The sequence below is a fragment of the Heterocephalus glaber genome, unplaced genomic scaffold (assembly GCF_053883595.1).
Source record: "Heterocephalus glaber isolate CG9 unplaced genomic scaffold, H.glaber_assembly_v1.0 deba00000470, whole genome shotgun sequence".
Taxonomy (NCBI): domain Eukaryota; kingdom Metazoa; phylum Chordata; class Mammalia; order Rodentia; family Bathyergidae; genus Heterocephalus; species Heterocephalus glaber.
The window spans coordinates 5,786,086-5,799,915 of NW_028258145.1; the positions used below are offsets into that span (position 1 = coordinate 5,786,086).

A 13,830-nucleotide genomic window follows, 5' to 3' on the forward strand; every position below is an offset into this window, starting at 1 on the left:
TTTTCATGGAGTGTGCACTTTTGTTCTTTATTTTCTTTTGCAGTCAGATGTCATGGATCAGAACTTATTAAATTTCCTCCCAGAACAAGAACATTCCGAAGTTTATAAAATGCTTTCTTCTCATATGCTTCTGACGGATTCCCCCTCCCCAGAATTCCTAAAATGTAAGTTGCACATTACTGGGTTTACCAGATCTAAAAAGATAAGAATTTTACTTTTTGAAACAAAGTTAGAATGAATTAAGAAGGGAGGACTAATTTTCCTCATGACTCAGAACATTTCCAACATCCTTCAAGCTATATTTTAAGTTTAGAGCTAAAACTGGAGTTTGGAATACGTAAGACATTCAGCTTTTATTTGGAAAATTTGAAAGCACAGAGCTTAAGGATAATAACTTGTTTTGCATGTATGACAAGAGTTTTTTTTTTTTTACATGAGAGTCTTTTAGTACTACACAATGAGGGGACACTAAAATTCTGTTTGTATAATCCAAGTAACCGACTGACGATTGAATAATTAGGTCAAAAAATTCAAATTCTGTCTTCCTGAGGCTGTCTTCTGGTTATTTATTTTCATTTGCATTTCTATGGACCCTTAAAGTTTCTAACAAAATATTTGGCAGCCTGGCTAGAAGGCAGCCATGGTGGTGGTGGTGAACTGTGTCACTTAATGAAGCATATAGAGCTGCATGCAGTAGCAAGGATGCTTGGCTTTTTTCAGGCCTCAGTCTGTTTTCCATGAATAATTTGCCCTGTTGTGCATCTGATTTGACTTCAAAGAAAAGCAAAAAGATTAAATTAAAGAGAGTGGCTCTATATGAGCAGCTTTATTTTAATATACCGTATGAAACAACTGGAACTAATCAATGCTGACATAACCCACCGCAGACATCTGTGAGCAAATTAAGACTAATTGGGTCCAAGTATAGAATGCAGAATATGAATGAGTTATGGAAAAAAAAAAACCATGCTCCAAAGGTTAGAAGCCAAGTTCGGAAGTCAGTCATAATGAGAGAAATATGTGGGCCAGGCCTGGGCTCAGTCCCGCCAGGGTCTGCAGGGAGAGACTTGTTTAGTCTACAATCTGGGTAATGTTCATCTTCCTTTCTCTCCCCTTCTTCCTTTAACGGCCCAGCTGACAACGATTTAGAGTTTTATTGCCATCTTCTCAGAGGCAGCTTGAACCCAAAGGAATTTCCAACTTATGAATACATAAAATTTGTAGGAAATTTTCGCTCTTACAACAATGGTAAGCTTTAATTGTTCTATAATTGAGACAGTGCCTTTTATCATGCAAACGTGTACTTGGGGACCCAAGAATCGCAGGGGAAGAGGAGGAGGGAGAATGTGTGCTTTTCATATTTGCACTTGGATTTTCCTGCTCCCAAATGTGTTTTCGTGAACCTCGATGCACTCCCACTCAGGAGGAACACATTCCCACACCTGTTTCTGCCGGTGCCCACAGCCCCCCTGAACTGCATGTGATTCGTTTATTTTCAAGCTGATGAAACAACTGTACTGTGAGAAACAGCTTACAGCTAATAAAAAAACAGGCTCAGCCTACACACTGCCACACTTCACAGTGATATGGAAATCATAACCTTGCTTTTTTTGCTTTGTTTTTTGGGGGGTTCTTTTTTTGAGATAGGATCTCTCTATGTAGTTCCAACTGTCCTTGAACTCACTGTGTAGCCCACACTGGCCTCAAACTCACAGTGACCCTCCTGCCTCAGCCTCCTGAGTGGGGATCACAAGCATACACCACCACCACCCCCAGCCCATGACCTTGCTTTCTGCATTATCTCCTCTTTCCTGTCCTGCTACAGTGTGCTGTCACAGACCTGGCTGTGGATCTCCTGCTTAGTGCGGCCCTCATGTACAGAGTGGGGCTGTTTTACCAGGAGCCTGCAGGCTGCACTGGATATGTGATCGAGCAGGAGATGGCAGGCAGTAGGGTCTTATTCTTGGAAATTACTCCAACAACTAGTTGTCAAAACTCTGACTGCAGAGGCATGAACTCTGAAACAGACTTCAGCATTCCTTTTTACCTCTCACCCATGTCAGGGCACAGACAGCACTGATGCCAGGAGTTCAGAAACCAGTCCCATTGTGGGCCCAGCACAGAAAGCCTGCATTTTGTTTGCTGTGCTCCTCAAGACTCAACACAAAACAAATAGCTTTGAAAGAGCTAATATTTCATCAGACAACAAAGATAGGGGAAAATAGAAGGAAGTGTTGACAGGGAATGGGGAGGGGAGAGAAGAGGGGAAAAGAAAAATACCAAAGAAAAAGACAAAAGCGGGGGGGCGGGGCGGGGAGCAGGTGGGAGAGACAGAGAGGAAACAAGGACGGTGCTCATTCCGCTGCTTTCCTTGCTGTTGTTTAGCTCTGGGCCCCTGTGCATCTGTTATCCTAGCCAATTAGTCTCCCTGTACCCGAGAACCACTGAGAGTGCTGAGATCAGAGTACCAGGGCTGAACTCACCAGGATTTTTCCTTCACCCTCAAACGACCCTGTGTCATCTGCATACATGCATAGGCTTCCTTTAAAAAGCTTCAACCCTGTGCCAAACAGTGTGCACCTACCAGAGTGACATTCAGGTCCCGTGCCCAGTCTTTTGCCTGGACTGTGGGCTCCCTGGCAGACCAGGAGACTGCACCTGCCCAGGGGTCCAGAGGCCTGAGTGCCTGGAGTCCACTTCCCAAAGGGGGACAGCAAATCTGGGCAAAGCCAAACAATGCCAAGGCCAGACCATGTCTAATCCCTGCCCCACTTTCAGGAGACAGATATTTAATGGACCACACAAAGAAGGAAAGGGCAGCCCCTGGGCCGCTCCTCATAGAAAACCCAACAGTAAGCCAACCTTGGGTAGTGCATCTTAGAATGTGGCTAAAATGCAGATCCTTAGGCCTTGTCCTGAAGATGCTGTGGCCCAGGAATCTGGGATTCTGATTCAAGAAGCCATGAATTATTATTTGCAGTAGCCATAAGGGAGAACCAACCCAAGTGCCCATCCGGGGTGAAGAGATAAAATGTGGTATGTCCTTACAGTGGAGTATCACTCACCCTTGAAAAGGAAAGAGATTCTGACAAGTGCTGCAGCATGGAAGTGCTTTGAAGAACCTTATGTTAACCAAAATAAGCTAGTTCCATTTAGAGGAGGTACCAATTATGGTGAAGTTCATAGAGACAAAATGGTGGTGGCCAGAGGCTGGGGAGGGAGAAGTTGTTGAATGAGTAGAGTTTCAGTTTTGCAAGATGAAAATCCTGAAGGTGGAGTGTGGAAAGAGTTGCAGGAGAAGATGAGTGAGTAAAAAGAGGGTGGAGCCAGGGTAGCTCAGTGGTAGAGCACAGGTGTCTAGCAACCAGACCCTGGGGAAGGGCTGTGGGAATCATGGGATGCCACCCCCACATGTCCCCATGACAACAGTGCACAGCTGCAGCCTAATTCAAAGACTCGCCCATGATTGGCTGTTGAGTAGTGGGTGGAGCCTTCATACATTTACATTTCTGTAGCTCTCCCCTAGACCCTGTCAGCCAGTATTTGAAGCGCCTGTCATTTATCACATCTTTAAGGATTGTGAGGAAATAGGCAGGCTTCATTTTTTGAATACCTGAGTGGTTTTTCTTCTTTTTAACTGGCAAGGCTTTATTTTCACTTCTAGTTTGTTTGCTTGGAAGAATGTGTGGAAATTATGTGTGTGTTTTAAAAGAAAAAACCGTTAATGCTTAGCACCCAACATTATCAGTAGAGAATATAAAACCAAGCATGCAGTGTTGCAGAAACCAAAGCTTTATGCTTTGGTTTATGTCAATAAATAAATGCAATGCTTTATGCATTGCTTTATGTCAGTGTCAATGTCATTGTCAATATAAGGCCCTCAGATCCAAAAGCGAAGGACTCACCGTCCAATGGGTATGATGTTTGGTGAGACAGAAGTAAGATCTAGTGTTCTGTTGCTCAGGAGGGTGACAGTAGAAAAGGGTGGTTACTGCATATTTCAAAACACTGAGGAAAAGGTGCTGAATATCCTCACCACAAAGACATGATGAATGACTGAGCCAGTACATACACTTACACTAACTCGAACAGTTCACACTGTGTGCATGTATTGAATGTTATACGACCACATTAATATGTGCAGTTCTGTCTGTGTGTGCACATGGTTCTAGGGATTAAATCCAGGGCCTTGGCCTGAGCTACATCCCCAGCCCTTTATGTAATTTTTTTGAGACAGAATCTCACTAAGTTGCCCAGACTGGGCTCAAACTTGAAATCCTTCTGCCTCTGCTTCACAGAATGCTGGGATTACAGATATGTGCCACCACACATGCTTTAATTTGTACAATTCTTTTGTGCAAGGAAGAGAGAGGGTAAGACAGCCCATGAGAGCTTTGGGTGTGCCTTGAATAGAGAGATAACCATCCGTCTGCTCACTTGCTAGCCCAGGTAGCTGCAGGTATTTCCCAGGCTTGGTAACCAGTGAGAGTGGGCTGAGCTGGTGGGCAGTTGTGGGGAGAGGGGGACAGAAGCACCTTTGTCTTTGCTAATGACATTACCCTCTGAAATGGAAAGTTTCCAGGTTCACCAGGACCATGGCAACTGTTGCCCAAATAGGATCCCCCCCCCTTCAATAGGACACATCTTGGTAATGCTTAGCATGTCATCATCTGCCCCCAATAGTCTAGGAGTGGGGAGGAGAAAGGAGCCAGGACTTCAGCATGTAGTTCACACTGGCCTTGAACTCACTGTGTACCCCAGGCAGGGTGCCAACTTGTGGCGATCCTCCTGCCTCACCCTCCTGAGTGCCGAGATTAAGATTACAGACATGTGCCACCTCACCTGGCTTAACTTCACCTTTTTAACCAAGAGTTTTAACACACATGGAGGTTTGAATGCTGAGCAGTGGGCCTGGAAGTGTCTCTCTCCTAAATGCTCAGGTGAGGACAGTTTGTGAGCCAGTCCAGGAAGAACTCCTGGAGCATCAGGCTGGGATTGGTGACCACATGTCCCATCCTCCCAGTGAGAAGGCAACTCAGAGAACAAAGTGCAAAGAAAGAAGTTTGTTCAAGTCATGCTTGTCCTGTGACCGATATCTTAAAAGGGAGGAGGAAGAGGAGAAGGAAGGGAAGGAAGAAGGAGAGGAAAGGGGAGGAGGAAGGGAAGGAGAGAGTGCAGAGGTGCTCTTGGACAAATACACCAGCCCTGGACAAATACACCAGCTCTCTTTTTACTTTTCTAATGAACCGTGGAGTGCATGGGCCTTCTGCAACCCCACCCCAAAGTGCTGCACAGACCCCACCACTCTGCGGGCAGAGACCTGGGGATCCTCAAAGGCCTCAGGGGTCCTCAGAAGCAACTCCAGCCCTGAACAGAGCTCCTGTCTCTGTGCCCTCGCTCCTCCCCTGGACTTGGATCTAAATATGTGTCCGACTGAAATCCAGAGTGTAGTATTTCAAAAGCTACTGGTGTGGTTCCAAATAGGTCACCCTCAGCAAACATTCCACTCTGGGCTTTCCAGAAACCACACACCAGAGTATAAAAGTTTCCCTGCCCTCATTTTCCCTGCTGGCTTCTAACCGCACAACCAGATTTGCGAGCCTGGCAGAGCGGAGGCCTCTCAGCTCCTGACACTTGATTCCGTGTGTCCCAGGGATTTCTGTAGCTTGCCTCATTCTATGGCTTTAAGATTCTTGGGGTTTTTTTTTTCTTTTTCTTTTTCCCCTGGCTTGTTTTTCCCCTGAGCTGAGTTAATTGAGATGTCTCAGTTAAGGAGTTGAGGCACTTGCGCACCCGACAGGGAATGGAGACTTGAACTTGGACAGTTGGAGGATGGAGAGTCCTATGTGTCCCATCTCCAGCCCCTCAGAGGAGGAGGCAGGGTGTTCCCCCACACTGCAGACAGCAGCACAGCCACCCCCATGGGAGTCAGTGCTGCTGGATCAGATTGTACAGGGCTCAGATTAGGATAAAGAATACTTCTCACCCAAGGGTATCACCACACTGCAAAGCCTTCTATGGTCTGTTACAGGGATCAATGAGTGCTGGTCGTGCACATATCAGCCACGTCTTTCTGCCTGCTGCGGTCCCATAGTTGTAATGAAAGCACACAAGACGGCCTCTTGGGAGGCAGGGATGAAGGCCTCTAGGAATGCACTTTATTGGCATACAAATAATTCGACCCTGTCCACACCAACCCTCTAGTGGATACATTAGCAATGCCATTACAATCCTCAGCACCATTACAAACACTCAGTAGTTGAAGCCAGGGATAGAAGCGCATGCCTGTAATCCATTGCTGTGAGTTCAAGCCCACCCTGGGCTACATAATGAGTTAAAGGCTAGCCTGAGCTCCATAGCAAGACCCTGCCTCAAAAATACTCAGTGATCGCCAGGAGGAAGCAGAATTGTTAAGTAAGACATGTAGTTTCCCTTTAATTTTTAGTAATTTTTTTTGTTCAATACAGCAAAGTACAAACCTGCAGCCTTCTGCTATTGCTCACACCCTCTCCCACATGGCCTCCCTCTGCTAATCTGAACTGGCAGGAAAGAAAGAAGAGCTAAGCATCCCTTGAGTGAGGAGGGCAGTCCCCAGGCTAGGAAGTATGAGGAAGTGGCTGAAATGAACACTTCATTAATGGAAGACAACTTTCCCCCTGCGACCCCCAACCCTGCCCCGTGCATGTGCAGAAAATCGTTTTTCCTTCGACATTCCAAAACCCGAGCTCCAGTGTGTATGATGCTTATGACGGTTGTGATTTAGGAACTTCCTTCTTCCCTGAGTAAAGTTGTGCGTTGATTATTTCACCTCTTCCCAGATACTTAGCAGTTTTGTTGTTCCCTTTTCCAAAGAAAGTGCTGAGAAAGCTCTCACTTTCCTTGGAGACTATTTGTATGTTTTCCTGTAGCTGTTGTAACCACTTGTCATCAGCAGGCCATCTCTGAGCAGAACACCTAATTGTTTGTTTTGGGGTTTTTTTGGTACCGAGGATCAAACTCAGGTCCTTGCACTTTCTGAGCAGGCAGAGGAACTACTGAGCTAAATCCCCGGCCCCAGAACACCTAACTGTCTGATAATTGAGTCCATAGCAGTGGAATAGGCTCAATACCGCTGTTTCAGTGTCTCTGTTCTTTGATATTAACTAATGTTCACTGTTACAGTCTCTGCTCCTTCCTTCTTTCTGTCCCTTTTGAAACAAGTTCTTTCACCATGGAGATCTTCCTGCCTCTGCAATCATCTTGTATCCCTGTCAGGACTGACTAGGGGCTCATCTTTGTCATGGGACAATTTAGGAAGCCGGCTTCTCAGGTGCTTCCAGGTGAAGCGGACATTAGTCATCCTGGGGCTCAAGAGAACCTTGGGATTCCTAGTTTTGGAATCCCAAGGACACCAGCCCAAGGGAAAACTCTTTCAGGGTGTCTGGAATTAGAGACCATCATGAAAAGCTCAGGACTTGAAAATCTGTGGGACCTTTTAATATGAAGACCCCAAACTGCCTGTTACAGCTTATATCTCTCGATGTTCCCCTAAAGCCTCATGCACTCACAGGTAGAGAGGATTATGGTGTGTGAATATGGATTAAGGGTGTGATGCTGGGATTAAGGGTGTGGATAATGAAAGTCCCACCCTGGGCGTGGGTGGCACCAATCAATAGGCTTATAGCCTGGATGGAATGTAAAGGGACAGAAAGAAGGCAGGCTTACTGCTTCTGCTGCTGCTGCTTCTGCTGCTTGCTGCTTGCTGCCTTCTGCCTGCCTTGCCTGGACTGTTTCTCCTCTGGAATGCTGCCCTGCCTTGGAGCCAGCTGACTATGGGCTGAACCCTCTACAGACTGTGAGCTGAAATAAACCATTCCTCCTTTAACTCTGGGTGCTGGGTATTTTGTCTCAGCAATGAGAAAAGTAACTAAGACTCTGCCCCTGTCCACATGGGAGCCCACAACAGGCACTGGAACTATTTCCATAGCAGAGTGGGGTTTGCAGGGTGCGGGTCTCACAGATGCCCTGCCCCGGCATCCTCCTGACCAGGGTTTGGGCATCCGTAGGGCAGTGAGGCAACAGTACCAGGGACCTGGGAACCATGGTCTACAGCAGGACTGGTTCATGCCAAGCAAGAGAACTGGCTGTTTTGGGGTGCCAAGCCCGAGGATCAGAAGTGTCTTTTTGAGCTGAGTCTCATGCCATGGCTTGGATGCAAGACGGAAGGTCCTCTCCTGAGAGTCACCCAACAGGTGCAGGTCGAGTACCTGCTATGTGCAGACCAGCTGCTCAGCACTGGAGACAGAGCACCTCACGCAGTCACACCCATCAAGGGGAAGGTGATCTCTTTAGCTTTTAGCAAGAGTGAGATCAACTTTGAGTAAGAAGACTCCATGGGGAAAATGTGGCCAGCAAGAATCCCTTTCCTGAGGATCAGGAGTGGTCAGAGGGAGCTAACCATCTGCACCTGCATTTAGTGGCCAATCCTTCGGAGAGGCCAAGGACAATTACATATGTACATTTTTCTGTTATTTAAACTGAAACTACTGATTGAATCCTTAATTACTGGCTTTAAACTACCTTGGGATTACAACATGGCAGAGTTATTCCAAGTGCTAAATAGGACAGTGAAGTCCCAGAGAGCAGGCTGCTCCGGTATGGTTGACTCAGGAACAAGCCCCGATGCTTATGTTGTGAGTTAAATTTGTTTCAGAAGCAGCTGGCCAGATGCTTAGCACGGCTTCCTCTCCTTGCTTCTCCCAGGCTTTTCCCCTTGGCCTCAGCTAAAACATTCCCCCTTGGTTTACTGTGTCACCCCAGCCAGGCCCTCAGATGTTTGAGTTTTTTGGTGGAAAAAGCTCACTGGAAGAGAAGTTGCTCAGTTGTAGGCCCATCTGTGAAACATCTAGCTGATCAAGTGCAGTCTTGGAGCAATAATGAAACTTCCCTTCCTCTTCAAAGCCTTTGAAGTTCTAAAGCAACAGATAAAATGATATTGGGAGGCAGCCAGGCTGAGAGTATGCTGTGGAAAATATCCACTTAGTGACCATGGTCTGTATCTCCGAGCCCCTCGAGAAGGAACAAGAGGGAGGGAGCCTTGTGCAGGTGTTCCCACTTCACCATCTTTTTCCTGCTCTACAAATCAGGAGGAAGCCCCGTAGGGACAGAATACCTGAAAGTGGTGGCCAGAGAATTGCTCCAGCAGGGTGCAGAGACCGTTTAAGGCTTTCTCTTAAAGTCCTGCAAAGTCTTCAGAAGTTTACTTGGAAGATCTTGGTATTCCAGAATTGTCGGGAGACTTTTATTAGATCATTATCTGGCTTGGTAGTGTCTCTTAGATTTAAGCAGACAGCATTCACATCTGATAAATTTTTAAATGGCTTTTTTTATGACACAGATGTTCACATCTGCAGACCTTTCCCTTATGTGGAATTGTTTTCCTTCCCCTTGATAAATGTCTTAGCTCACCCTACAAATTAATCCACAACAGTCTAAGCCTACTTATGACAGATGTAAACTATCTAGAGACTACTATTTTTTTTAACCACTTTATGTTCATGTGTGGGAACATTTATTCGTATTGTGTGGTCTGATAACCACAACAGGGGGAAGACCACATTCTGAAATCCTATTGGGACCTATATATAAAACAAAAAAGATCAGAAAGCAAATATACACAGACACTCTTGCAGATTTAATTTTATAATGCATTTAGTTTTCTGATGCTCCAGATTGGAAAACATAATTGCATTTAAGTCTGCAAGCTGAGAGTACCCAGGTTACACAATCCAGGGAGGAACGTGTCCCAAAGCCCCTGGAGATACCTGAGTACCAGTTGATCAGGTCCCTTCCATAAATGACATAATACTTTCACAGAACCTCCCATCTACCTTAAATCGCCTCTAGATTACTTGTAACAGTGCAAGTGCTATGTAAATAGTTGTTATACTGTGTTGTTTAGGGAATAATGAGAAAAAAAAATGTCAGATTCAGTAGGTTCTTTTTTTCAGATATTTCCACCTGCAGACTCAGAACCCTTGGAAATGAAGGGCCAAGTGTAATCAGCCACATTTTAGAAAGAGGCGGTGCAGACTCCACTCTGGAGGTCCCAACCCTGTCCACAGGTTGGCAGCCTGCAGAGGGTGGGAAAATGCTATTCCTAGGCCTTGGCTCTGGGTTTCTTCGCAGTCTGGCTGGGTGGACACAGGCAGCCAGGGCAGAGGTCCCGGGGGCACGGGTAGAGTCAGGTTGGAGAATTCCTTGCCGGTGCAAAGGCGGCTTTTCTCATATTTGCCACAGTTCTTTTTCTCACCTACTAAGCTCCACCTAAATATAACAAGGGTTTTCTGACCCCACAGAAAATCAGTTCTCCAAAGTCACTGTATCCCTGCTCCATTATTTCCACTCTGAGTGACCCTAGTTAGTTGCCAGACCTTCTCTGGGCCTCAGTTTCTTCATATCTCACATGAGGACCATCAAGCCTTCCCAGACTTGTGAAGAAAAATAGGAAGTTGTGGGCACAGATCTGGTCTCCTATGTGATGTGTGGACACCAGGTACCCTTAGGTGTTAGCCAGGTTCCCATCACTGTAACAAAATACCTGTGACAACCAACTTAAAAAGGTAAAAGTTTATTTTGGCTCACAGTGGCTTCCATCCATGGTCCATGGCCCTGGGTGCTTTAAGGCCACGCCCTGTGGCAGAGAGTGCATGGGAGAGCACAGTTGTTCCCCTCATGGCTGGAGGTAGAAGAGAGAGCAGGAGAGACCAAGAGTGCAGCAAGGCATGGCCCCAGTGATTTTAAACCTCCTTCCTAATCCAGTACTTGAAGTTTCCAACACCTCCCTATAATGCCAAGCCAGAAACTAAGCCTTCAGCATACAGGCCTTGGGGACGTTATTTTTGTTGTTGTTTGTTTGTTTTGTTTTGTTTGCTTTTGAGACAGGGTCTTGCTAGCCCAGGCTGGCCTCCAACTCACAGCGATCCTCCTGCCTCAGCCTCCCAAGTACTGGGATTACAGGTGTGCACCACCACACCCAGCAAGGATGGTTTATATCCAAGCTGCAGCACCCTGAATCCTGAGGCCACCTTCTCTTTGGCCCAGCCCCTGGTCAACCTAGTCTCTAGAGACCAAGTTTCAGGGCAGAAGCCTCAGATCCCCGGGTGTGCCAAGCCAGAACCAGGGGGTCGGGGGGTTGGTGCCAAGACTTCATTCCCAGGACGCTTTGCATCCCAAACACCATCTGACTGTAGGGATCAGCCTTAGAGCAGCAGCCCAGGTGAGTGTTCAGGTCCTTCCTGCAAAATGGGGCTGCTCACTCATCCTGCAGAATACTCCTCCCTACTCAGGAAGTGAGGGCTGCTAGAGGGAGAGGCAGTGCGGTGCAGTGATTACCAGCATGAACTTGACTCCCTGCTCTGCCTCTTGCAAGCTACTGGGCCTTGTGCAAGTGATTTCACCACTTTGTGTCTCTGTTTCTCCATCTGTGCAATGGGGATAATAGGAGTACCTACCTTGTCTGGTTGTTGTAAGAATGAAATGAGTCAATATACAAAACGGGATTAAAAATGCAATAAATGTTGCATTCTTAAAAAATGTTTACATTACCATTAATCCTCTTCAGAATATTCCCCCTCAATTCACACATGCTGATTTCATTGTTCTTGCTGCTTTCTGAAGCAGTTCTGGAAGTCCTCTTTCATGAGTATCTTTAACTGTGCTCTCATGGCTGCCTTGATATCCTAAATGGATTCAAAACATTGACCTTTCATGGTCATTTGTCTTTGGGGAAGAGCCTGAAGTCACCTGGTGCCAGATCCAGTGAATAATGTAGGTGAGGACACAGCATCATGTTTTTACAAGCTGCCTTTCTGGATGGCACTCAGCAGGGTTCCCTGCATTTTTCATCACACCTTGTAAAGACACACAGGAAAGAGGACTTCCAGAACTGCCTCAGAAAGTGGCAAGAACAATGAGATAAGTGTTTTAAAGCAAGGGAGAGTATTATGAGGGGGATGCATAGCCATGTGCCTTTTACTATAATAAATATTTTAAAAAATCTAAACATGTGCCACATATTTTGAGCACACAGTGTACATGAGGCCTGGATGCAGTGCCTGGTTTATCACTGTAAGGGGAGGGGCTGGCCACTGCTGTCACCAGCCCGGTCTAACCTGTGTGTCCTCCACCCCAGTGCCTAGCCCCTCCTGTAACAGCTTTAACAACGCCCTTTCAAGACCTTGCCGGGTGCCACTAGGAGAGGAGGTCTGCTTCATCGCCACTGTCCGGCTGGCGACACCACAGTTCTTAAAGGTGCGTCCCCTGCAGAGGAGTGGTTGCCTGGAGTCACATTTGGTTCTGTTTCATTCATGGGAGAATGGGAGAAAATTAAATTATGGCAATGTTGCCTATAAAATCTAAAATATCGGTTTCTGCACTGGCCACACCTGCCCTGTCCCGTACCTGGGTTTCCTGTAAGTTATTTTGTTTGAAGGCAGAAATCCCGGTGGACTGTACATCTCCCCACCTCTTACACCGGCCCTGACACTGCTCAGCCAGTGTGGGTGAGCACTGAATGCCAAAGAACAGTATTTTGCAGCTTCCCTCATCTCCGATTGCTGTCATCTCTGGCATGAATGTGGATAGAGTTAAATGAGTGATCACATTGAGATGAAAAGCTGTTTCCTCTGTGTGCCACACTTCCAGAAAATGGGAAGGGAGGGGTGTGACATTCTGGCTCCTAGGTATCTTCCCCCAACTTGGGAAATAAATTTAGTATCAGCTAATACCGAAATTAGCCACAGATGATGAGTTTCAGTCCCACATGACTGGGAGACTGGCTGGAACGATTCTAGCTTCTGTTCCCTATCAAGCATTCCCTTCCTTTTGTACTAACCTGGGGTGAGCATCTGGCATCCCAAGCGACATTATATTTTTCCCCTTCCAATATAGGAAATGTGCATCGTTGACGAACCTTTAGAGGAATTCACTTCAAGGCATAGCTTGGAATGGAAATTTTTATTTCTGGATCACAGGTTTGTGAAAAGAAAAACATTTAGGTTGGGTCCTTTTCAAATGCTGTTTATGTGAGCCAGGCTGTCCCTGGGAGGAGAGTCCAGCCTGGCCCTGGGACAAAGAAGGATGCCCTGGCCATAGGAGCCGTTGTCCCCAGCCAAGGGAGATGGTTTCCCTTCTGTGCATCTGCCTTATTCTGCACAGGTTCTGTGCTCAGGTCAGGACCATAGCCTGAGGCATCTTTAGGGTGATCCTCCCTTGGGCTCCCTCGAATCCCCAGAAAGCCAAAAGGAGACAGGAAGAGAAATCTCTCCTCTGATTTCTTCCAGCCCCCTTTGATCCTCTAGCCTCATCTTTTTCTTCCCTTTATAACGTTATTCACAGATTAAGAGCTGCAGATCTCCCCTCCTGACTCTTTAACTGTTCATTGCACTTGCCCAGGGGCTGGCCCAGTGGATAGCTGTTCTTAATTATTCGACAGAAATAAGTTTGCTTATTACTCGGGCCAAGCGAATGGAGTGTCTAAATGCCACACTAAGTGGAGCCCTTTGGAAAATATGGTCTCTTGGAGGCTGATCATTGAGACATGTTTTCTTCCCCTGGTTCTTCAGAGATGAGGCCCCATGTGTGTCACACACCGTGCAGCCATCCCCTGTACACGAACATCTGGGCCAGTGTGGTGAGCCCTGCCAGGACTCCTCGGATAACCGACCCCTCTGTCCTCCTGCAGAGCCCCTCCGATCATAGGATATCTGCCCTTCGAAGTGCTGGGCACCTCGGGCTACGACTACTACCACATCGATGACCTGGAGCTCCTGGCCAGGTGCCACCAGCACC

The 13,830-nt window shown here is 46.8% G+C and overlaps 1 protein-coding gene across 23 annotated transcripts in view; it reads left to right on the plus strand.

The window, feature by feature from the left end:
• Nucleotides 1-13,830, plus strand: part of Npas2 (neuronal PAS domain protein 2) — a 154,012-nt gene that overhangs the window by 115,393 nt on the left and 24,789 nt on the right. For all 23 annotated transcript variants that reach the window (XM_087203643.1, XM_021258099.2, XM_087203661.1 and 20 more), the window contains 5 exons: nucleotides 44-164; nucleotides 1,135-1,248; nucleotides 12,173-12,291; nucleotides 12,931-13,013; nucleotides 13,724-13,830. In XM_087203643.1, coding sequence (XP_087059769.1) covers nucleotides 44-164; nucleotides 1,135-1,248; nucleotides 12,173-12,291; nucleotides 12,931-13,013; nucleotides 13,724-13,830 — 544 coding nt within the window. The remainder of the gene's footprint in view (nucleotides 1-43; nucleotides 165-1,134; nucleotides 1,249-12,172; nucleotides 12,292-12,930; nucleotides 13,014-13,723) is intronic.